The sequence below is a fragment of the Cyrtonyx montezumae genome, unplaced genomic scaffold (genome assembly GCF_038088225.1).
Source record: "Cyrtonyx montezumae isolate F1298 unplaced genomic scaffold, pur_monq_1.0 scaffold_13, whole genome shotgun sequence".
Taxonomy (NCBI): Eukaryota; Metazoa; Chordata; class Aves; order Galliformes; family Odontophoridae; genus Cyrtonyx; species Cyrtonyx montezumae.
Genome location: NW_027071859.1, coordinates 14,585,319 through 14,608,834, shown reverse-complemented (window position 1 = coordinate 14,608,834; position 23,516 = coordinate 14,585,319). Strand labels below are relative to the sequence as shown.

General features: G+C 41.0%; 1 protein-coding gene across 6 annotated transcripts in view; it reads right to left on the bottom strand.

Moving 5' to 3' along the window:
• Nucleotides 1-23,516, bottom strand: part of KIDINS220 (kinase D interacting substrate 220) — a 195,928-nt gene that overhangs the window by 29,834 nt on the left and 142,578 nt on the right. For all 6 annotated transcript variants that reach the window (XM_065730713.1, XM_065730710.1, XM_065730711.1 and 3 more), the window contains 11 exons: nt 22,356-22,533; nt 21,789-21,953; nt 20,546-20,725; nt 20,049-20,214; nt 19,410-19,561; nt 11,196-11,485; nt 10,964-11,104; nt 10,099-10,342; nt 9,828-9,916; nt 8,755-8,899; nt 6,443-6,605 (listed from right to left, as the gene is read on the bottom strand). In XM_065730713.1, the coding sequence (XP_065586785.1) occupies nt 6,443-6,605; nt 8,755-8,899; nt 9,828-9,916; nt 10,099-10,342; nt 10,964-11,104; nt 11,196-11,485; nt 19,410-19,561; nt 20,049-20,214; nt 20,546-20,725; nt 21,789-21,953; nt 22,356-22,533 (1,913 nt within the window). The remainder of the gene's footprint in view (nt 1-6,442; nt 6,606-8,754; nt 8,900-9,827; nt 9,917-10,098; nt 10,343-10,963; nt 11,105-11,195; nt 11,486-19,409; nt 19,562-20,048; nt 20,215-20,545; nt 20,726-21,788; nt 21,954-22,355; nt 22,534-23,516) is intronic.

Here is a 23,516-nt window from a genome sequence, read left to right as displayed (position 1 = left end):
AGAGATAACCATTTCTATGGTTACTTCCCAAAAGTGGTAAATTCTGGGACTGGTGAAAAAAGCAAGCAAAATCATGCACCCATACTGAAACTGGAACGGCAGTATCAAGAACTGAAGAAGCTGAGAAATGCCAATGCTTTCCATGACTTATAAACTAGTTTGAGCAGGTGTCTTCTACAAATTATCCCTTAGAACAGTGTAACAGTTACAAATGCATTAACAAAATCTAATAAATGAACTATGGCTAGCCTACATCCTTCAGTTCTGCCCGCAAAAAGAATCCTGAATAAAAGCTACTATGTTATTACTGTAAACTTGTCGTATTCTGCTTCAGCACATGGATTTGCCACCCAGCACAGGTAGGTATGTATACATCCGTGCACATAGTGCAGATGTTAAAGCGATTTATGCATTTTATGCTGTTGTGTTTCAAAGAATGGCTACTTACAGCTCTGAGGAAAGCACAGCCATTTTCTTATCCTGGAAGATACCACATTTTTCAAAATCAAAGACTTAAGATTCTTGATTTTCATCGTTTTCTTTAGTTTCCAAGAAGCATGTTTTCAAGGAAATTAAGTAAAGGGCGGAGCTCCTAAGCTGAACAGATGGCTTGTGAGTGTTTCTTCTATCTTGAGCCAAGCTATCATGTTCTAATATTTTGAATGAATGTGTAAGAATAGGCATGTCACAGAAATTCAGAGATCAGCAACAACTTGCCAGTATCCTCACAAAGCTGTCTTAGTACCTCAGTTTGAGCAAAGCTTGGGAAGAAAGTGACAGTTAAGACTGTCCCTCATGACACTGTGTGACAAACAGAGCAACGTTTCCTCCTGGCTAGTTTTGACACCTGAATAGAAGGTTGTGTGACTACCCAAATTCTGTGTCATTAAACAAAATGGAAAGTCAATTTTGGCAACAAGGACTCTCTTCTCTCGAGTATCTTTAAAAACAAAGAGAGTGAGTCATCACCTTCCTTAGGACAATCCTTAGATGCACCAGTTGTATTTCTCAATGTTTCACCACGAAATGGCTACAATTATATTCAGAAAGATAAATAACCTAGATCCTAACTGCATGAGCAGAAAATACTCACCATGAATCTACCAAACTCTTGGCTAAATATTCAATACACAGTAGTATCCAGTTACGACCATGAAATAGTTCTTACAGACTAGCATTAACTGTAAACTGACTTCTTTCCCCTCCTACTCCTCCCTTCGCAGCAGTTAGTCCTCTAAATTGTTCTGGGAGGCCGCAGTGTGTTCCCTGACATCTTCCCCCAGAAAAGCACAACAGGCACTGCACAATACTAGAGTGTCATGCCTACGTGGGCCACTCACTGCACTTGCCAGGGTCAGAAGATTTCCACGACTGGCCACACAGGCTGTTTCTGCACCTGGTAAAACTACTTCACACACAGGATATTATAGAAAACACTCACTGCCACCTCTCCCTACCATGTGTATTTTTTTTTTAAACAGAAGTAGCATTAGCTGCTGTGGTTTGTGCTGAATCTGATCTTTTCCTCCTGCTGTAAACACACTCAAACCACATTTATTTGTGCATGTTTTTTTTAAGAGCTTCAATTACTGACTCTCAATGATCCTGAATAAACTTTAGGCACAAGGAAAAACACCACAGAATTCAGCTTAGGCCTCAGCCTGCAGGAACTTCAGGTGTAAAACCTGACACATCCAAAGTTTTTCAAGTGTTTACAAGTTTGTTTAGTCATTTTCTGAATTGCTCTCTTGAACCCAAGAGGCTAACAAATGCCTGAAGTTCCACTTTCATCTCTAAACCTTAACACGTGGGACAGGCTTTAATCCATAAAGGCAGTCCAGCTACTAACAGTCTTTAACAAGTGACAGACTGGTAAGGCCACCATATCTAGAAGAGAATTGGTTCACTCGCAGTTGCAGCATCTCTCACTTATACCTTCAGAGCCCAAAAGGACAAAGGCACACTGGTAAGATGGATACAAAATCACTCCAGTGGCTTCTAAAAGCAGCTTCCAATAGACAAAGCATTACAGATTCAGTTCCTGCCATGATAAGGATACAAATGGGAAAACATGTTCAGCAGATTCATCTCATTTAGTGAATAAACTTACTGAGGAAAAGAGAGAGAAGATATTGCCCTTGTGTAACTGGCTTTAACATCAATAGTTTTAATTGAGAAGGTGTTAATATCTAATCACTGTTTCCTACTGCCCTAAAAAGTATATTAAAAAAAAAAATGGTTAGAAATCAGACCCTCAAACTGAAACAATTAACAAAAACCTCTGGAGGAAATATGATTCGAAACAAAGGAGCAAGCATTCCATGAAAAGAAAACCAAAACCAAGATTCTTAATAGAATGAGAAAAAGGAAAAAAAAGCCTGTGCTGATATTCATAAAAAAGTTCTTAAGTGAAACTAGGGCTCTACTCATCCTCTAAAACTTCTTCTACTTTGGTAAATCCTTTCTGAAACACAGCGACTAGAATCTCACAGTGTTCAGAACGTAGATACATCACAGATATGTATAATATAATAATTTCTTTTATCTCTTTTCTAGTAAAACCTAAAGATGATTTCCTATTCTGACTGTTGCTGAGCACTGAATATATTTCTTCATCCATCAGCAATGCATCTGTGAATTCCCTTTGTAGGATCAGATCCACAGACCACAACTATATTAGTAGTCTCACAGATGAGACTGCTTTCCCCAGCAGGTTAAGACACTCATATCCATGATTACTTTCATCTGTAATTTGCTCAAAACTACCTCTGCAACTCTCTTTGAAACAGCTATCCTGGTTAAATCTCCATGTTGCATCCTCTCCCTCTGTCACGGAGGGACCTTCTTGTGGTACTCCTACTCCTACTTTTTCCTTCCCTCTTCTGCTTTCCTCAAACAACCTTGCCTGCAATTACCTTAAGTTTCAACACGTGTAAATCTTCTCAGGACCTTGCATGCTATCATCCTAAATTTTAATACACGGAAACACTCAGGATCTTCCTTAAAACTTCTGAAATTTCAAATCATTACATCACATTGTTCACATGCTCATCGACTGCTGAAAATTCATATTCTTAAAAAGTATCTTCTCTCTACAAAAGCTACTGTGGCTTCCAGCATCACTAAGAAACTGATGAATAGTTCTAGAACAGCTTTTAGTTGTCTCAGTTCAGCCTTCCTAACTGTGCCAGCACTGAGAAGTGACAGCAAACAGCCCCCCCCCTTTGCTACACTGCCTGTGTACACAGTTTGGAGACAATTTCATTCTTCTATTTCTTGATGCTCAACTACTTGATTCTTTCCATTTTACCTGTACCCTTCGTATCGCTTATTCTTTGAAACAACACTGAAAAACAAAGCACCTGGTGGGAGAGACTGCTGATGCTGCACCTGAGGGCAAAGCACCACGAGCCAGGCAGAGCACCACGCGAGTGCCACCTGCTGGCACCGACTGCTGGGAGAGAACAGCTGGGAGCTGCCTGCCCCCAGAGACCACCGTGCAGCAGCTGTGCAATGGGTTTGCCACCTCTTGTCATACCCTCAGTGCACAGCTGTTACCACTCTTCAGTTGAGGGTACCTGTAAGAGATCGACACGATGGGTCATTCGCTGTAAGGGAGACCTAATGCTGGACAATGATTGTGCCATCAAACACTGTCCTCATATGGAGGAAGCAATCACACATTGAAAACTGTGCATAAAAGAATCTCTGAAATTGCCATCCTCAAAGGAGGTGTCCAAGCAGTCCCCTCTCCTCACACACTTACAGCTCAGAAATGTATCAAAGAAAACGTGCACTGCCACAATAAAAGGGATTTTGATACAAACTATGGAATGCTAGGAAAATTAGACTCCTGTTCCTGTTCTAAAGCACCAAAACATTTTCAAAAAACTCCTTCCAGAATAAAAGCCAAGGAAGAAGTAACACGCGAAGAAGTACATGAGTAGAAGCTATAAAAGTACAGAAATCTGGTATCTATTCATGGCACTTCAAACAGAAAGCTGTTCTATCCAACTAGAAAACCTAAGAAAACAGAGATTGAAGTTCTAAGAGGAGCTAAATTAAATACTCTATTTTGAACTGATAAAGGAGCAGATATTCAAGCCAAATTACTTCAAACAGTTGTAGATGAAGAGCAGCAATACACTGCTATACACTGAAAGGATTATTTTGAATTAAACAATTTTCAGAGCATCAGATAATCCCACAGGAGAGTTCACAGAACTTTTCATACTTGGCATATGGCAAACACAATTGCCCAAATCATCAGACAGATGAGATCTCAGCTTTATCACTGTATTAGGAGAGTTGTAAATTTAGTACACAGGTTCAACAGAGGAGTGTGAGATGCACCAACCCTTTTCCTAAGCATGGAGCAAAGGTGTTATTACAACAGGTTTTGTTTGTGTTTTAACCAAATGATGGCACAGGGTTCTTCATAAACTTTATTTATAAGTTTATCAATGTCTGTATTATGAATCCACAAGCTACTCAAGTGGCAATACTACTTTGAGCCATAACCTGCATATCAAGAGGCAAAACTGCATGGCAGGTTTCATGCATCTCCTTCACACATGAACTAACAAACCCTGGCACTGACAACTGTTCAGGTGCCTGTGCTAACAACAAATAATCCAGAACCTGAATAAGTCCTTTAGCATTCTGTTGTGCCTCTGCTTTCCTCCTCCTCAAGTTGGTTTATTGCAGATTTAACATTACATGGGAATCGCTAGTACATGTTTTTGAGAACAATTCAGGTCTCTAATGCCCCCTTCAGCTCCTTAGAAACCACAAACAGGTTGGTACATCTTGAAGACAGCACTTGGTTCATTCCAAAGTGATTTAGCACTGCTGTTGCTAATTAATCAAAAGGCACTAATGAGTACCACAAAGTAAATTCAGGTATATGCTTGTAGCTAGTAATGTAAAGTCTTCATAAAGGCTTTCTAGGGAAAGAATATTATACCTTGCAAGAGATTAATAACTTCCTAACATCCTAATGGACACCTCACAAGAGAACTCGGTATGATGAAAAGATTTAAGATCTCTGAGTTAAGCAAGCACGTACAGCTTGTCAGCAGGATGAAGAAATTAACTGAAGTTTGAATTAGTGAAAAGGGTGTGCTTACATATTTATTTCAGAGTAAGATTCACCCATGTTTTCCATTTAGCAGCATAAATGTGAATGCATGAAACAGACTAAATGACGTGTGACTAGAAAAGTTGTTCCAACAATTTCAGCAGAAGCTCAGTGATTAACTACTTGACAGTACTGATTATCCTTTGCTGTTAAGCAATGAATTATAGAATACCCTAGTCTGGAAGAAGGAAGATAAAGATGATCCGGTCCAACCCCTTGCTCCACACAGGATCACCTAAAATTCAAACCCTATGTCCAAACGTGCCGTTCAAATGCTCTTTGAGCCCTGGCAGCTTGGGGCTGTGCCCACTACCCACTGGTGAAGCACCTTTTCCTAATACCCAGCCTGACCTTCCCCTGATGCAGGTGACAGACTACTAAGAAGAGATGAAGAAAGGAATCCGTATCCATAAAAAAAGGTTTTGCTTGGAAACAATATCAAAATCTTTGAGAAATAGTGGCACTGACTATTTCTTTCTCAGGATACAACCATCCATCAGTTTGGCCCTAACGTGGTGTAATTTAATTGTTCCATAACGTTAAGAGGAAAGACAGCTGAGGTTTTCCTGTTTTCCACAACATTAAAGAGAAAATGTCTCATATTGAGACAATATCTGTATTTCTGTGGATTTTTCTCATACCAACTGGTCTGGAATAGAAAATCTGTGTTAAAAATAAAGACTGCTATATTTATCATCTTTTTCTATCAGAAAACAGCAATTCTACCATCCTACTGCCACCAGGTCACTCCTCATTATCTTAATTTCCTTTCTCAATAGCAGCCAGGGATCTAAAGAGGCACATTAACCATCAGCACCTCCTCTTGTTCTCAGGTACAATATGTAGACAGCACTTAGGTACAGCAACTTTTCCCAGCGACCAAGAAAGAAGTCACATTTCACCTTCACACTCCTTAACTTCAGTAAAAAGACTGCTACATCTTTAAGCACATTAACAGAGCACCAAAACAGCAGAGGTTTTTACAGCTAAAGGCAGTTTGCAGACTTCAGTGCAGATTCTAACTAGAGAAACTTAGCTTGACCACTGCAGTGAGGAAATTTCTATCAAGAAATAAACACACAGTAACCTGTAAAATAATTCCAGTAGGCTGCTCTTTGCTTTTAATACAAAGCATACATCCTTACAGGGTGCAATAAATAGTGATGAAAGTCATTTTAGAAGTTGCCAGAAGTTAACAGAAGAAAGTAAGACTGTAGGACTTACAATTAGCATTGCAACTAGACAGCTGTTTGAAAGCCATGCTATTCCAATCATCATTCGTACTACATTCCATCCACCTACCTCTCATAGATGGTTTTTAAAGTCAGTTGATCCGGAACACCTTCAGTCTCTTCAAGATGCAGTATGAGCCATGATGTTCTATAGGGCCACTGCTCTGTGAGGTTGATCCAACTAGCAAGCCTGTCCCAATTGAAGGTGATCTGATTTGCTCTCAATAGGCGACCTAATGTAGCAGAAAAAAGAAACACAGGTGTTTTTGTGGTTGTTTTTTTCCCCCTTTTGAAAGATACCTTCCCCAGCTGCTCCCCCTCCCCCCAGAGTAACAGCTATGTATGCCCTTATGTCCCTTATCCTGACCTAAGTCCTTTCTGGTATTATAATTGTCAACTTCAGCTCCAAGCTGAACATTCTCATTCTGTTACAGGTGAGCTGGAGCAAAATTAAATACAGAGTTCTCAAAACTCATGTTAATACATTGAAAGATCTTTTGTGTACTGGGATACAAAATACAGTCAAAAGAAAAAAAACAGAACTGCCATCTTCAACAGTCAACAGAACTTCAAAGCTACAAATACATGACCTCCAGTTACTAAGACAGGGTATGAATTACAAATAAAGCTCAGCTTAGAAGATAGAAAAAAGATGAACGAACCAAGTTAACATTACAGTTTATGCTTTTCAAGTTGTAGCAACTTTTTTTTTCCTAGAGAACTGCATTCATATTGGTGACAAGAGCTTGAAGGCTCTTGGAGTTCTTCATAACATTAGGGTATACAGTGTACAGTACCTGTGACTCTTAACTGCTCTTTCAGGGTATCTTCTCTTGTTTTTACAATATTTTACTACTAAATCTGTGATTTTGTTATACTTCCACATTTGTACTAAAATTTGCCAAAAATATTTCATGCTACAAACAATAATGACAACGTGAGGAGATGGTACATTTATATAGAATTTTAGGTCTGTTTTCACATATAATCATCACTAGATGTAAAGACCAACAGGAAAAATAGGAGAGACTCTTCTATTAATTACACCAGTGTTAAATTACTGAAGTAGAAAACAAGTGGTCTATTCTACTTATTTTAGAACAGCAATTAGATTCTAAAACTGAGGTGAAACTAGGACAACACAAACCATGTAAGCACTAGGAACACAAGTTCAGAGACTGCCAATAAGCCTGGCTTCTGCAAGCAGGTTGAACAGAGCTGAACCACCTCACAGAGACAGTTTGGACTCAGTGATCTCTAGAGGTCCCTTCCAACCTCTACCATTCTGTGATCCTGTAACCTCAACTCAGACATACAACTGTGTATTTGTACCATATTTGTTTCTGAGATGATCACCTCACCTCTATACCAGAGCTGAACCAGTTCCACCTACCCAAGCCACACTAGAATACATACTGCCAAACGTATACTAAGCAGGGCAGTGGATGCAGCATTGATAGAGCTGCACCAGGCTTCTACAATCAAAAGCACCAGTGGGAATCACTTCAAGCTTCACAGTATTACTACTCCGTGCACCTACTGGTCAAGCAAACACTCTAAGCAAGATACCAGTTAGCTGCAGCACATTTATTGACTCCATCTATGTGCCACGCAAGGGTGACATGAAGATTTCTGACCTGCACCCTAAATAGACAATACAGCCACATTCACTCAGAGTGGAACTTCATGTTGAATCTGTGCTTCCTATGCATGCAGACACCTGCAGTATTTCAGTTCCTGTGCAAGTTTTATTCCTACAATTCACTCTCACTAGAAATTTAAGAGAATTTTTTACTTAAGCAATAAACATTATCCTAGAAAGACAGATCACTGGACATAATATTTTACTGTTAGTGTTACTGGTAGGGTAGGGAGTATCAGTCTTCTTAGCACTCAAATTTTGTTAGGCATGCTAAATTTAGAAATTCTATTTTCATAAACTTAACTCAGAACTTGTGATAGTCTGATTAATACTGGGACAGTTAAAACACAAGAACCGTGCTCTATCCTTCAAAATACACAATTATTCACTTTGTTATCCATCTGTACAGTGCAATACCATTCATGACTTGGTGAGGTCCTTTATCTCATACTTCCCATAATAAAATTGCATGTCAAACAGTGTTAAACTATTTTTTTTTTTTACATTTAAGACAATACTGATAGATCCACAAATCCCTGAAGTTTTCTAATTAGTCCTGTACAGGTAATATTATTCAGCAGAAGCTAGTGGAATAAATAAAGGTTATCCTCTACAGGGGTCCACTTCCTACTCAAACATTAAGAGCACAAAGCCTGGAACGGAAAAAGCAACAGAATCTGATCCTCCTGAAAAAGCTGGTATTGGCCTTCACGTCACAGGAAAACTCATGCAACACTTACCTGTCACTGAAACTATATTTAATAATCTTCTCATGGTCTGAGGACTGATATCACTGAACCAATCCTCTGTGACCAAAAGCTTGGTCAAGTCAAAGGACATCTGTCGAGTGATGGTGCGCTGCATCTGACGCCTTCGGTACGTATCCTGACAGGGACACACAAAAGCAAGAAGCACTGATCAGTAACGAAGTACTTTATGTATCTGAAATTAATTCAATTTCACTTCATTATAAAGTTAGAACACTTGTGAATGTAATCTGCGAGGTTGAAATGGAATACCATAAAAATATTTAGCTGAATTTAACTCTGACTTAGCTATGTGACATTTTCATATAAGTTAAGGCAGAGTTATGCAGATTTTATTGCTTCCTTGCTAATTCTGAAAACGCACAGAAAAATATTTTTTAAAAAAGATGATTAACTTCTGCAACGTCATCATAATCCCCTGCTGTGTCTACCAAAAAACCAAACACTATCCATTTAGTTGTTACATTTTAAAGTTAGAGAGTACCAGGCTTCTTTGCTACAGAATTTCCCACAGCAGCTTAAAAAAAAAAATTCCTCCCGGAGTACTACTTATCCACATTTTCTGAGAATCTTAAAGTCAATCACTGTCTGGCGTTCTGTAAAGATGGGATAATAGGAAAGAAAGAATAATGCAACAATGTACAGTTATTTCCCCCTGCTGCAACAGCCTGTGGTACTGTGCGTATGTGCAAGAGTTCAAAATACAAACAGGCATAAATAGTATGCTGTATCATTTCAGCATCCACAGAAAGCTTAAACATTCCAGAAGTTCCTGAATTTAAAGCTTTGTGGAAAAGATCACTTCAGTGAACAAGCACAGCTTTTCTTCTTTGATAAAACATCAGTCTGCTGACCTCAAAATATACTTCTAAGGAGATTATACATCCTAACTTCCTAGGAATGGTTTGATAAGCCTTCAAAGTTGATGCCATTAAGCACAGGGAAGAAAATGAGAAAAGAAAAAACAACAAAACTGTTACCAGTTAGTAGACCATTTAGTGTAACCAATTACCATAAACTAGACCATTTAGTGTAACTTCTCTCACCCTCCTATTGAGAGCTGTTTTGCTACCAAGCTTGGTCGTCTCTCCGAGGCTGTTCTGAGAAACTCTTCTGTCAATCTCTTCATGCAATCCTATCAGGGAAAAATAAAAATAATAATAATAATAATAATTAAAAAAAACCCCAACACATTTCCTCCACTTATACATGTGGCTGAATTATAAAATGACAATAATCTACAAATTATTTGCTTGTTCCAGAAAACAGATTTTATTGCTTTTGTAACCTCTGTATTATTCTTGTGCATAACTTTACCTGCACTATCTGTGTAAGGAACATCCCCATTGGTTGTCGAAGCCACCATCAGCTTTTTTGCATTACTAAGCCCTCTGCTGTTCAGAAAAACAGGCAAATGGACAATATTTCGCATGTAATCATGTCCGTTTATGTTTGAATCACGCAGAACAGTGTTGAGATTCTGATTAATAGCTTTTATAATAATGTGTGGATCACTTGCAAAAATAGCAATAAATGGTCCTTTTGAAAACAAGACTCGCACCTGTAAGAAAGTAGACAGTAAGCCCTGTTAGTAAGTGTGAATTGTTTGAGCATCTGATTCAACATTTTATATCCACTCTGCCCTAGATATAACCTTGAGAGAACAAGGGACATACAGAGATGTCAGGTTTTTTTTTAAATATGACATGTCTAATGTTAGATACTCAACCACACTTAGAAAAAAGCATACTTGATGCAGCAGAAGTACTTAGAACAGAAGTCATTAGCAAGAAAACAACATGCAGCAATGTCAGACTCTGAAATATTTACCATTTAAGTATTTATCATCTGAAGCACATAAAAAATATGAAAAACTCTCAAAATGATGGAAATTTGTTTCAAAAGGATATTAGTTTTCCATTAACACCTGTTGATTTCGAAATGTTTCACATGTATAACATGCACAGTCCCAACTAAGATGTAGTTTTCAACTTCTGAAAACTGTTGCCCCTAGAGTTAAATAGCTACACTTACGTAGACAGGCATTTAAAAATTACTATAACACAACAGAGATTCTGTATACGTGCTTTCATTCTAAAGAAAATGCCATAATTGGATGTATCTGAATCATCTATACAAGAGAGAAGTCCAGAGCTCATCCCCAGATAAGGATCAAACTCACAGTATCAAGCATTTGTAAAACTTTGTCCTGTTCACAAGCATCCAATCCATCAATAATCACAACAAGCCTTGTCTGATTCTGAGTGAAGCTGTCAATGGTTTTTGCCATTCTGGCCATCAGCTCCACTTCACATTTCAAAACCTAAAGATATATATAAAGAAAAAAAAAGTAAGCTCTTATTAAGGGGGTTTGGGTTCACTTCTTTTAATGGTCAGTTCATACAGACACTTACCTTCATGAATCCCTCACTTTTCAACTTGTGAAGCTTGGAGGCAGCATTGTGAAGACGTTTTCTTTGAGAATTCAAAACTGAATCCATCACTTGCCACCACGTGCGACAATTCAAGATAAAGGCCAAACCAACCACACACGTAACAGATATAAGAACGGCATTCACTGTCATGTTTGTTGGCTCTACGTTAAAAATGGCCAGCAGGGCAACCGCAGAAACAACACAAGACAATATGAACAGGAAAATCACAAAGGAAGGCAGACAGCAAGTCTTCTTCCATTTCTTTTTACCTAGGAAACAAGTATTTGCTGTTACAATGAGTGTAAGATGTCATTACAGGTGAATTCAAAGTCTATTAACTTTCATACTTTTGATAACATCATAATTTGCAAAAAAGGTTATTGTACTTCTACAAAAGTGAAAAAAATCACCTAAATTCACAAAAAATTTTGGAAATCATAAAGAAGATGTATTTCTATATCAGTTTGTTTCAAGAAATCCTCACTGGATAGAAATGTCCTTCATTAAGTAGCTTTCACACCAGTGGTATCACTCCTTTTATGACATCTCTCCATAAAGTATATTTCCACAAGTCCCAGGCAAACAGCGAATTTTTGGTTTTAAACAGAATATTTCTGGTTTTAAACAGAAATATGATCCTTAAGCAACCCAATAACATCTCCATTGGATAAATGACTCAGTGCTTGCCACAATTTGAGACTGTAGCCCCAGCTTTACCCTTTCCTGCATGCTAACACATACAGAAAAGAGAGTATGTAACGAGCAGACAGAGCACAAGAGCCTCAGAGAAGAATAAAACGTGACTTACACAGTACTGACAAGGAAGAGACAACAGAACACTGTAGCTGTCAGATTAGCAGACCTAACAAGCATTTAAGAAACAGCTTTTTTGTTTGTTTTAACCAAAGTAGCAGCTTCAGCCTTTGGGAACTTGTACAAGCAGAGAAATTCAACACCTGTCCATGTCAAAGAACAGAACACAGTAATAGCCTAATGTGAAATGATGAAAGCAGAAAATCAGTATCTGAACTTCAATGAAAAAAATAAATACACTACTCTGAAAGAATATCAGATAATGTATGATACTGTAGACCAGAACATAAGCTGGAAAGGTCTTTCACGTTACTGCCATGTGATGACAGACAGGTTTGTGATGCAGGACAAAGCAACAGAAATGAATAATGACAGGACTGAAGGGCAAGAAGTGAAGAATAACAGCTCAGTTAAAGATGTCTAGAAGTGAATGTAACTAGGGATGCAAGTCTCCTCTGAACAGAAAGAGACAGGAACAGATTAAAGAAGGACTTATAAATCAACCAAGAAATGGCAACTGAATATGTCTGTGAATGCAGACAGAATGTTAAAGACATAGGAAAATAAAAAGAAAGCCATACATGCCTACATACACCAAGAGATGTCTACAAACTCCAGAGACAAGAAACCTATGAACCTAAACCTATAAACACCTATAGACAAGTAGAGTTTGTAAGATCATTAAATACAGAACTAGAAAGAGTATAAGAAGGCACCAGCGCCAAGGAACAAAGGTAGAACAGGTAATGTAGAATGGGTAGTTACTACAGATTATCACAGGGAGCTAGCACTAAATCAAACCTTGCTTTTGGAGAGATTATAGCACCATAAAGGCTGAAGTTAAGGAGAGCTTGTCACGGTGTTATCCGTGACAGTAACCCAAAGGAAACCGAGAAGGGAGAGGGGAGAGAAAAAAAAGAAACTGCGTCAGAGGCCGCACGGCCGCCCGAGCAGAGCCGCGCTCCGGGGCGGAGGGGGAAACAGCGGGAAGAGATGGGTCTACAAGAAAACAACAGCACGATCTGAGAAGGAACGGTAACTTTACTAAATCTAATAAAATTGAACAATTGAGAGCGAGATAAAAATTTCCAAACCAAAAGCTGTGAGCTTACGTTAAGGAGAAAAGTGCAGGGGAAGCACACGTGCTGAACCTCCACGGCAGCCCAGAGCAACGCGCCCAGACCGAGCGCCGCCTGCATCCCACAGCATTAACTCCTTCACTGCTGCATGATGCTCTGATGTGGAATACCGGCATCAAAACCACAAAATTCCACCCCTTATTCCACATCATCACATCATGCTTAACACACATCTATACATAACCAAAACAGTAATAACATAAGTTACATAGAAACGCATACATATACGTGTAATTACAGACTGCATTCCCCCAATATCAAATTCCCTTGTGGGACACACTGGACGTCCCCATTTTTATCCATCACCCACCAGGTGCACCCAGGTCCCTGCGCAAAAACGGTTCCACGGAGGGGTTTGCCCTTTCCAGAGGCTGGAAGGACCCACACCACTTTTCCCAACATGCTCCTCACATGTACCACAGGGACCTTATCTCCCTCTATGGTCTGTAGGGAGCCGGACTGTGTAGGACCCTCTCGGTTGACTGATCCCCTAGTGTTGACCAGCCAGGTGGCTTCTGCCAGATGCTTCTCCCAGTGCTTGAATGTCCCACCACCCATTGCTCTCAACGTGGTTTTTAACAACCCGTTGTAGCGCTCGATCTTACCAGCAGCTGGTGCATGGTAGGGGATATGGTAGATCCATTCAATGCCGTGTTCTTTGGCCCAGATATCCACAAGAGAATTTTTGAAATGAGTCCCATTATCGGACTCAATTCTCTCTGGAGTGCCATGTCGCCATAGGACTTGTCTCTCGAGCCCTAAGATGGTGTTTCGGGCGGTAGCATGGGGTACTGCGTATGTCTCAAGCCACCCAGTGGTCGCCTCCACCATGGTGAGCACGTAACGCTTACCATCGCGAGTTCGTGGCAAGGTGATATAATCAACCTGCCACGCCTCCCCATATTTATACTTTTCCCATCGCCCTTCTTGCCAGAGGGGTTTCATCCTCTTCGCCTGTTTAATTATGGCACATGTGTCACAGTCATGGATAACCTGTGCAACGGCATCCATAGTTAAGTCCACCCCTTGGTCTCTAGCCCACTTATAGGTCGCATCCCTTCCTTGATGGCCTGAGGTCTCATGGGCCCACCGGGCTAAAAATAGCTCTCCTTTGTTCTGCCAGTCCAAATCGATCTGAGACACCTCAATTTTGGCAGCTTGATCTACCTGATGGTTATTTTTCTGCTCTTCAGTAGCTTGATTCTTGGGCACATGAGCATCTACATGGTGCACCTTTACACCCAACCTTTTTGTTCGGGCAGCAATGTCTTTCCACAGTTCAGCAGCCCAAATAGGTTTACCCTTCCGTTGCCAGTTGTCCTGTTCCCACTGCTGCAACCACCCCCACAAAGCATTTGCCACCATCCAAGAGTCAGTATAAAGATATAGCATGGGCCACCTCTCCCGTTCAGCCACATCTAAGGCCAGCTGGACAGCCTTTACCTCCGCAAATTGGCTTGACTCTCCTTCTCCTTCGGTGGCCTCTGCAACTCGTCGTGTGGGGCTCCACACAGCAGCCTTCCATCTGCGATGCTTCCCAACGATACGACATGATCCATCCGTGAAGAGGGCATACGTCTTTTCATTCTCTGGTAGTTCGTTATATGGTGGGGCCTCTTTAGCATGAGGTATCTCCTCTGATGGGGACGTTCCAAATTTCTTGCCTTCAGGACAGTCCATGATCACCTCCAGGATTCCTGGACGGTTGAGGTTCCCCATCCGAGCTCGCTGTGTAATCAGTGCAATCCACTTACTCCAGGTGGCATCAGTAGCATGATGGGTGGGGGGAACCTTTCCTTTGAACATCCAGTTCAGCACTGGCAGTCGAGGTGCCAGGAGGAGCTGTGTCTCAGTACCAATTACTTCAGAGGCAGCCCGAACCCCTTCGTATGCTGCCAAAATCTCCTTCTCAGTTGGAGTGTAGCACTCCTCTGAAACCCTGTACGCTCTGCTCCAAAATCCAAGGGGTCGGCCTCGGGTCTCCCCAGAGGCTCTTTGCCACAGACTCCAAGTGGGACCTTTCTCTCCAGCAGCAGTGTAGAGGATGTTTTTCACATCCTGTCCCGTCCGCACTGGCCCCAGGGCCACAGCACGGGCTATCTCCTGCTTGATTTGCTCAAAGGCCTGTTGCTGTTCAGGACCCCATGCAAAATTATTCTTTTTTCGAGTCACTTGATAGAGGGGGCTTACTATGAGGCTGTAGTTTGGGATGTGCATCCTCCAAAAACCTACTACACCCAGAAAAGACTGTGTCTCTTTCTTGCTAGTGGGTGGTGACATACTGGTGATTTTGTCAATCACATCTCCTGGAATGTGACGACGTCCATCTTGCCATTTTACTCCCAGGAACTGAATTTCTTGGGCAGGTCCCTTCACTTTGTTCCGTTTAATAGCAAAACCAGCACCCAGAAGAATTTGGATTATTCGCTCTCCTTTTTTAAAAACTTCCTCTGCTGTATCACCCCACACAACAATGTCATCAATGTACTGGAGGTGCTCAGGTGCCCCACCCTGTTCCAGTGTGGTTTGAATCAGCCCATGGCAAATGGTTGGGCTGTGTTTCCACCCCTGGGGCAAACGGTTCCAGGTGTACTGAACGCCCCTCCAGGTGAAAGCAAACCGTGGTCTGCACTCTGTGGCCAAAGGAATAGAAAAGAATGCATTGGCAATGTCAATAGTGGCATACCACTTGGCTGCTTTTGACTCCAGTGGGGGTGTGACTTCATTCAGGCCACGGTAATCTACTGTCAGCCTCCATTCTCCACTGGCTTTACGCACCGGCCATATGGGGCTGTTAAAAGGTGAGTGAGTTTTGCTGATCACTCCCTGGCTCTCTAGCTGACGGATCAAATTATGAATGGGGAGCAAGGAATCCCTGTTGGTGCGGTACTGCCGCCTGTGGACTGTTTTTGTAGCAATAGGTACCTGCTGCTCTTTCACTTTCAGTACCCCCACAACAGACGGATCCTCTGACAGGCCAGGTAAAACAGACAGCTGCTGAATGTTGTCTGCATCTACAGCAGCTATTCCAAAAGCCCATCGGTACCCCTTGGGATCCTTGAAATGTCCCCTTCTGAGATAGTCAATACCGAGTATGCATGGAGCCCCCTGTCCAGTCACTATGGGATGCTTCTGCCAGGTTTTACCGGTGAGGCTTATTTCTGCTTCCAACACAGATAGTTCCTGAGAACCCCCAGTCACTCCAGAAATATGAATCAATTCTGTCCCTTTATAACTCGAGGGCATCAGAGTGCACTGTGCACCAGCGTCCACCAGTGCCTTATATCTTTGTGGCTCTAATGTGCCAGGCCATCTAATCCACACAGTCCAGTATACTCTATTATCCCTTTCCCTCCCCTGGCTGAGGGCAGGGCCCCTCTATTGGTTACCTGCAGTGACGGGAGCAATTTCATTGGTGGCTGATCTCTGCTGTAGTTCTCTCACCCGTGCTCGCAGTGCAGGAGTGGGTTTTTTATGCCACTTCCTCATGTCCTCTCCGTTTTCTCGTAAGAAGCTCCACATGGCCACACGTGACATGATGTTACTGCTGTCATTTGCTCGTGCAGAGAGGCAGTTGCCTTTGGTGGCTGAGACTTTCATCAGTTTGATCAATTGCTTCATCAGATTCTTTGGGTCATGCTCGTCTTCATCAGGTGTTTCCAATACTGACACAGGTTCATCCCTATTCATCAGTAATGACAGTTTGTCCAGTATAGTTTTCTTTATCTCACCTACTTCTTCTGCTACTATAGCTGCAATGGAAGCACGTGATGGTGGAAACTGTTGTTCAAAGTTTTGGAGTGTAATAGTCAATTCATAAACTGGGAGTCTTCTGTCCTGACCCTCGAATCTATGGAACACTGCTACCAGTGTACTTGCGTACCGCTCTGGTGCTGTTTTTGAGAGCTTGCGATATACATCAGGTGTGCACCTTACTCTATCAGGATCACGGTCCTGGTGTGGATTGTTAGGGACGAAATTGGGATCATACAGCATCTCTACTACGGCTGTTTCTCTCAAAAATTGGATGCCTTTCTCCACGGTGTTCCATCTTTCCACCTTAGGCTCCAGATCATCCTTGTAAGGATATCTATCCTTTACAGCCACTAGTACTCGTTCCCAGAGGGTAGCAACTCCATTCAGACATCTGCCAATTCCTCTGTCGATAGCTGGGTCTCGGGCAATACTTGCCAGTTGGCGGGCTTCGCTGCCATCTAGGGACACGCTGCTGGCATCGCTGTCCCAACACCACAGCAACCAGGTGACAATAGATTCACCTGAGCGCCGTACAAACTCCTTTCTTGAACCTTGTATTTCAGTCATCTTTAGGGGCCGACGAGTAGTGGTAACAGTGACTCCATCATCATCGCTGTCTTCTCCATGTCTCTCACTTTTCTTAGTGGCCTTTCTAGGTGGTGGTGGTGGTGGTGCTGAGGAGGGCCCCTCGCCTGGATCTTCCTTTTTTTTCTCTGCTTCTTCTTCTTTCCGTTCTAGGCGCGAGGACGGCCGTGTCCATTTCTGGCCTTCCACAGGGGCAACCGACACTGATACCGGTGCTTCCTGTGATTGGTCAGGTCTAACTTCGAGGTTTTCATTTTTGCTTTGGACCTTGGTTTGGAAACCATTTCTCTCTAAAATATCAATTATAGCTCGATAAGCACAAGCCAGACCCCAAACAATACATTCCTTCTCAGATCATCCTGAGTCACATGACTCCTTACCCAAACACTCACTGAATTTCTCAGGATCCCACAGGTGCTCAAGATCAAAACTGCGTAACACCGGGGGTCCCCACGCTTCTAATTTCTTTCCTAATTTTTTCCACCTTCCCTGCCATTCAACACTCTCTGGTTTTGAGGAAGGCTTCCTCCACATGATATAAATTGCCAAGAGAGCATTCAGAAAAATAGATAACCCAGTTGTCAGGTTGACATCTTGAATATAGGTAAAGACCTGAAAAGAGTAACTGGAAACCATTCCAAATGCCGCATCATGTTAGCCAGGGTGTCTAGGCAGGAGGCATGTAACCCCCTCAGCACACTAAAGTAGCTGTATATACACATTACTCCGGTGCTGAACATGAGGAGCTTAAAAAGACGCCAGCATGCTATAAGGTACATGAAAAACCTTAGTCCACTTAGCACCAGATTTACAATGGAGTGCCAATACTGCACTGCCCGCATTCTCCACCAATAATTGTCACGGTGTTATCCGTGACAGTGACCCAAAGGAAACCGAGAAGGGAGAGAGGAGAGAAAAAAAAAAGAAACTGCGTCAGTGGCCGCGCGGCCGCCCGAGCAGAGCCGCGCTCCGGGGCGGATGGGGAAACAGCGGGAAGAGATGGGTCTACAAGAAAACAACGGCACGATCTGAGAAGGAACGGTAACTTTACTAAATCTAATAAAATTGAACAATTGAGAGCGAGATAAAAATTTCCAAACCAAAAGCTGTGAGCTTATGTTAAGGAGAAAAGTGCAGGGGAAGCACACGGTGCTGAACCTCCACGGCAGCCCAGAGCAACGCCCAGCCCAGCCCAGCTCCGCCCCTCCCCTCTGCTGCTCCCACAGCATTAACTCCTTCACTGCTGCATGATGCTCTGATGTGGAATACCGGCATCAAAACCACAAAACCACAACAGAGCTTCAGTGAAGGAGATGAACCAGAAAATATCTAACAGAAATTAGAGTGGAAAAAAAAAAATCAAAGCTCAGTAACGAACATACAGTGAATTTAAGAAAGAATAATGAAGAGCAAGTTGTGTTTGTCACAATGGGTGTGTTTTCCACCCTGCAGAACATAGGAGAGAAGAAACGTTTCATCATGGGACAAAAGATGGCATCTCACAGACTCCTCACTATGTGGTCAATTCAAGTCTAAATGAAGAATAACTGACTGAAATTGAACTCAAAGTAGAAATAAGCTTTCTATGAATTGAAAATTCCCCTTTTCCTCACAACATTATACACTGTTCTGCCTATTTTTTTCAGCAATCTGCAAATGGGATAGAAAAAGTTTCTTCCATTTGGATCAAGCAATACTCCATTCCATCTTATCAGCACTTGTTAATTAAATCCAGACAAACAAAGAAAATAGAGCATTTTACTCTTCAAGACAATGGAGAGAATTTCCCCCTCTGCATGATTACAGCAGTTTCTAAAGAGAGCTTCTAATGTGAGACACAACCACTAATAACAGTGCACTGAAATGGTATAATCAGAAACGTCATTCAGGTAATAAAAACCTTGCGTATCTTCTGTCTTGAAAACTCGAAATAGCCTTGTTGCTAAGAAACCAAATTCTCTTTCACATGCATCAGAGAGGGTAGCAATCATCTCAGCCAATGAAGTTTCTCCACCTACACTGGACAGTCTATTGTAGTCTGTAAACAAAAATCTGAAAGAGAGAAAAAACATACACGTTATGTATTTTGGAAAGCTTGAAATAGTTTTAGGCAACCAAGGCAAAAGTCTTCCTGCAAGTCTATAGCTGAAAGATTTCTTTTGTTTGGTTTTCCTCAAGTGAAAAAAGCATTAAGCATATTCTTCTGGTATAGCTTGCTACTAACTTCTCACTTTCTCTGTTACAAATTCATTGAAAAAAAACAAACTAACAACAAAACAACCTCACACCACCACCAAAAAGCAGTTACCTTTCACTGATTTTGGCACAGAGTAGCAACAGTACTTTGACAGAGTAGTTTCTTGATCACTTACATGCTCAAAAATTGAATTGCATCGGCCTCTATGGCTACCATTCTCCAAACAGGAATCTTAACAGTTTTTCATAGGACAATATACATGCACATTAATATGCACAGTCTGGAAAGCATCAGAGTGAACCTGAATTATGCATTCAAGACTCAGGAAGTGAAATAACCAACCTCACAGGCAGAGCTTTAGTGGTTTGCTCTGGTAACTCTGGTGGGTTCACAAACATGAGTTTGAGAAGCAACTCCAAGTAACCAATGTGTCTTGCCAGTCTTGTACTCAGTACCCAGGCCCAGTTCCATCTCTCACCTTCTCTCCGACCACCAAAATAAATTACAGCTAAAAGAAGGAAAAATAAGTTCCAGTCAAAATTCATATCTGAAACAAATCATGAAGCTCACACATGGATAAGGCATGGAGCTTAACGAATTTCAACTATTATGGCCAGAAATTAGAAAGGTTATAGCAACACAGTGAAGCCCATATGTATGTTTTTTCTGTTTTCAAGAATGTCTTCTCACAAATTACAAGCAAAGGGTCAAAAGAGGCCTTATTTTCTACAAAAACAGTTGTTCTTCCGAAACACAAAGCCTGTGTACAAAACAAAAACTAATTCTAAGCATAGATATTTAGCAGAAGCCATCAAAAGCTTTATATAAAACAGACTTACTGAAGAAAATGTAGAGCACTGCTAATAAGCTGAGTGACACTGCTATTCCAAGCTTTGCATCCACTGTGAAAGCAAGCAATAAACCCAAACCTCCACAGAGCAAAAGTGTGAGGAATACAATCAGCCAGGAGAACTGAAACAGAGGCTCAATCTGCTGTCCTGCAAAAGTCTTCATTTCATCTGAAAAACAAAGACCACTAAACACGTTAAATCATCCTGGGACAGAAAGTATTACAAAGATCCTCATTTTTGAAGATATTTTTCCTACACTAACTACTCCCTAATACTGACAAAAACCAATGCAAACCGCAATATATGAATTTCTCTTCAGAGAGCAGTATAAGAAGATTTCATCCACGCAACAAAATGATAAATAACAAGCAGAAAAAATATTGCTGAAAAGTGTTCTAAAAACATAGGAGTTTATCAGCAATGAATATCGCACTCAAAAATGAAAAATGCACACTGCTTTGTATTTATGGAGTAATACTTAAGGAAGAGAAAGAACGCTGAGAACCTATTTTGACTAATATGGAATCTTTTGAGGCACGAATCACAAAATAAGAAGCATCAAGACTAGCAAAAGATTCTGATTACACTGAAACATCTCAGAAAAATGTCCTGTGTTAGAAAATACTAGAATTGTAAAGAAGCAGCTCATTTAAGTATGAAGAATATTTAGAATTTTCAAGTACTAAAAGTATTTAGTGTCTATGTGCAAGAGTTACAAATTACTTCCTTAATATACTGCATTTGCTTCCCTATGTCATTTCAGAAAGTTCCAAAAGCTCAATGTAAATAAATGAGGAGCGGGGAAGAAAACTAAGCGCAGAGAAAACACACCATAAAGAAAAATATTATCAGCTTAGAATTTGTTCCTAGACTTGAAATTAAAAAAAAATAATATAAGGTGACATGTAAGAGGCACAAAGCAGCAACAGAAGATGTCTCAACCTGATCTGACACCCTCACCTCCATACCACATTCCAGCAACTATACTTTCAAGTTAAGTAAGAGTACATTCACTACCACAGGTCAACCGTCAGCAACACCTGTGGACTGTCCTGATGCTGTGCGACTGAATAAAGCAAACTACAGACGAACTGACTGCGATAAACCCCAGGAATACAGATGAGATACAGCACTAGATGAACCAATGGCTGCTGCAAAAACTATTAACTCTCACATGATGACTTCCCTAGATGTATTTGAACCTACAGAAAATGGGTACATCAAATTTTACCTTCTAGTTTCTTGAGCAGGAAAGATTTTCCACTTCCCCACTGAGCATATAAGCCTACACAAATAGGTGGCTGCATGGTTGGTTCACTCAGAATATCTGCCAAAGCACTGCTGTACAGATCATAACCCAGCATGTCACCATCAGATTCCGTGGGAGACAAGTGTCCTGTGAAAGAAATACTGTGTTATAGAGCTTTCCTTTAAGAAATCCTATCAGTATGTCAATTTTGATAGATAAAATTATGACAGGTTTACCTGTGTTTGTATGCATAACCCTCTCATATAATATTAGTGTTATTAACACAGCAGTATTATTGGGACATTCTTGTTCGAAGGAACATGTATTATCTATATAAATGTTATACAATTATCAAAACTATTACAGCTTACTACAAATTCTCCAACAAAATCACAACAAATAAAAGAAAATTCTTACAGAACTAAGATAAAAACTTTACTTACATAACCAAATATAAATGATAAAGAGAAATGGCACAGCATCCAATGTCAAAGTGCAAAGGTTAAAAATAAAAGGCGTGTATGACCACAAGCAAATACTTTTACTTACTAGCTCCAAATATCTGTGTTAAAATACTCTTCTGGTGGCTACAGTCAATGTTGTAAGGTGTTTCTCCTGCTTTGTTGGGTCTATAAAGCAATCTACCATCTTTTGGATTTCGTAAGAGTAATTCAGCAAGCTTACGGCTTCTTCCACGAATAGCAATATGAAGTGGAGTATCTCCTTTCTGCAATTCAGTAAAAACAACAAAAAAAAACAACAAACAACTAGTAATACCTAACATGAATTCATAAGATGAAAAGGCAACGTTGCAGAATCACAGAATCATTTAGGTTGCAAAAGACCTACAGGATTACTATATTTGACCATCAATCTGAACTACTAAATCCCATCACATAGAAAATAGGTTCCATGTCCCTTCAGATGCGTTATTTGCTTGCAATATACTTAAGGAACTCTTCACAGGATTAAAACCTTACAGCAAGCTTTATTCCCCCTCAAAAAATTATTGTAAAAGTTAAAAAAAAACAACAACAGCAACAAAAGCCACACAAGGGAAAAGACCAAGGCCTCATAACGCTGAAGCTGTAGAGTTACCTTCTTTCAGTGTTCATGGAAACGGTAGTCTCTATTTAGAAACAAGTGACTGCTAGCAAATACTGAGACTTGTATAAAAGAAGAGATACTCCTCAGCAGTATTATAGGTTCATAGGTTCATTAGGTTGGAAAGGACCTACAAGATCATCTAGTCCAACCATCCTCCTATCACTATCCCTACCCAACTACTAAATCAAATCCCTTAGCACCTCATTTAAACGCTTCTTGAACAGCGCTAGGGATGGTGCCTCAACCACCTCCCTAGGCAGGCCATCCCAGTGCCTGACCACTCTTTCAGAGAAAAAATGTTTCCTCAGGTCTAATCTAAATCTTCCCCGGCGCAACTTGTGGCCATTCCCTCTCGTCCTGTCATTATTTATCAGGGAGAAGAGGCCCACCCCCTCCTCACCACAACCCCCCTTCAGGAAGTGGTAGAGTGCAATAAGGTCTCCTCTGAGCCTCCTCTTCTCCAGACTAAACAATCCCAGCTCCCTCAGCCGCTCCTCATAAGACTTGTGCTCCAGACCCCTCCCCAATTTTGTTGCCCTTCTCTGAACACGCTCCAGGGCCTCAATGTCCTTCTTGTAGTGAGGGGCCCAAAACTGAACACAG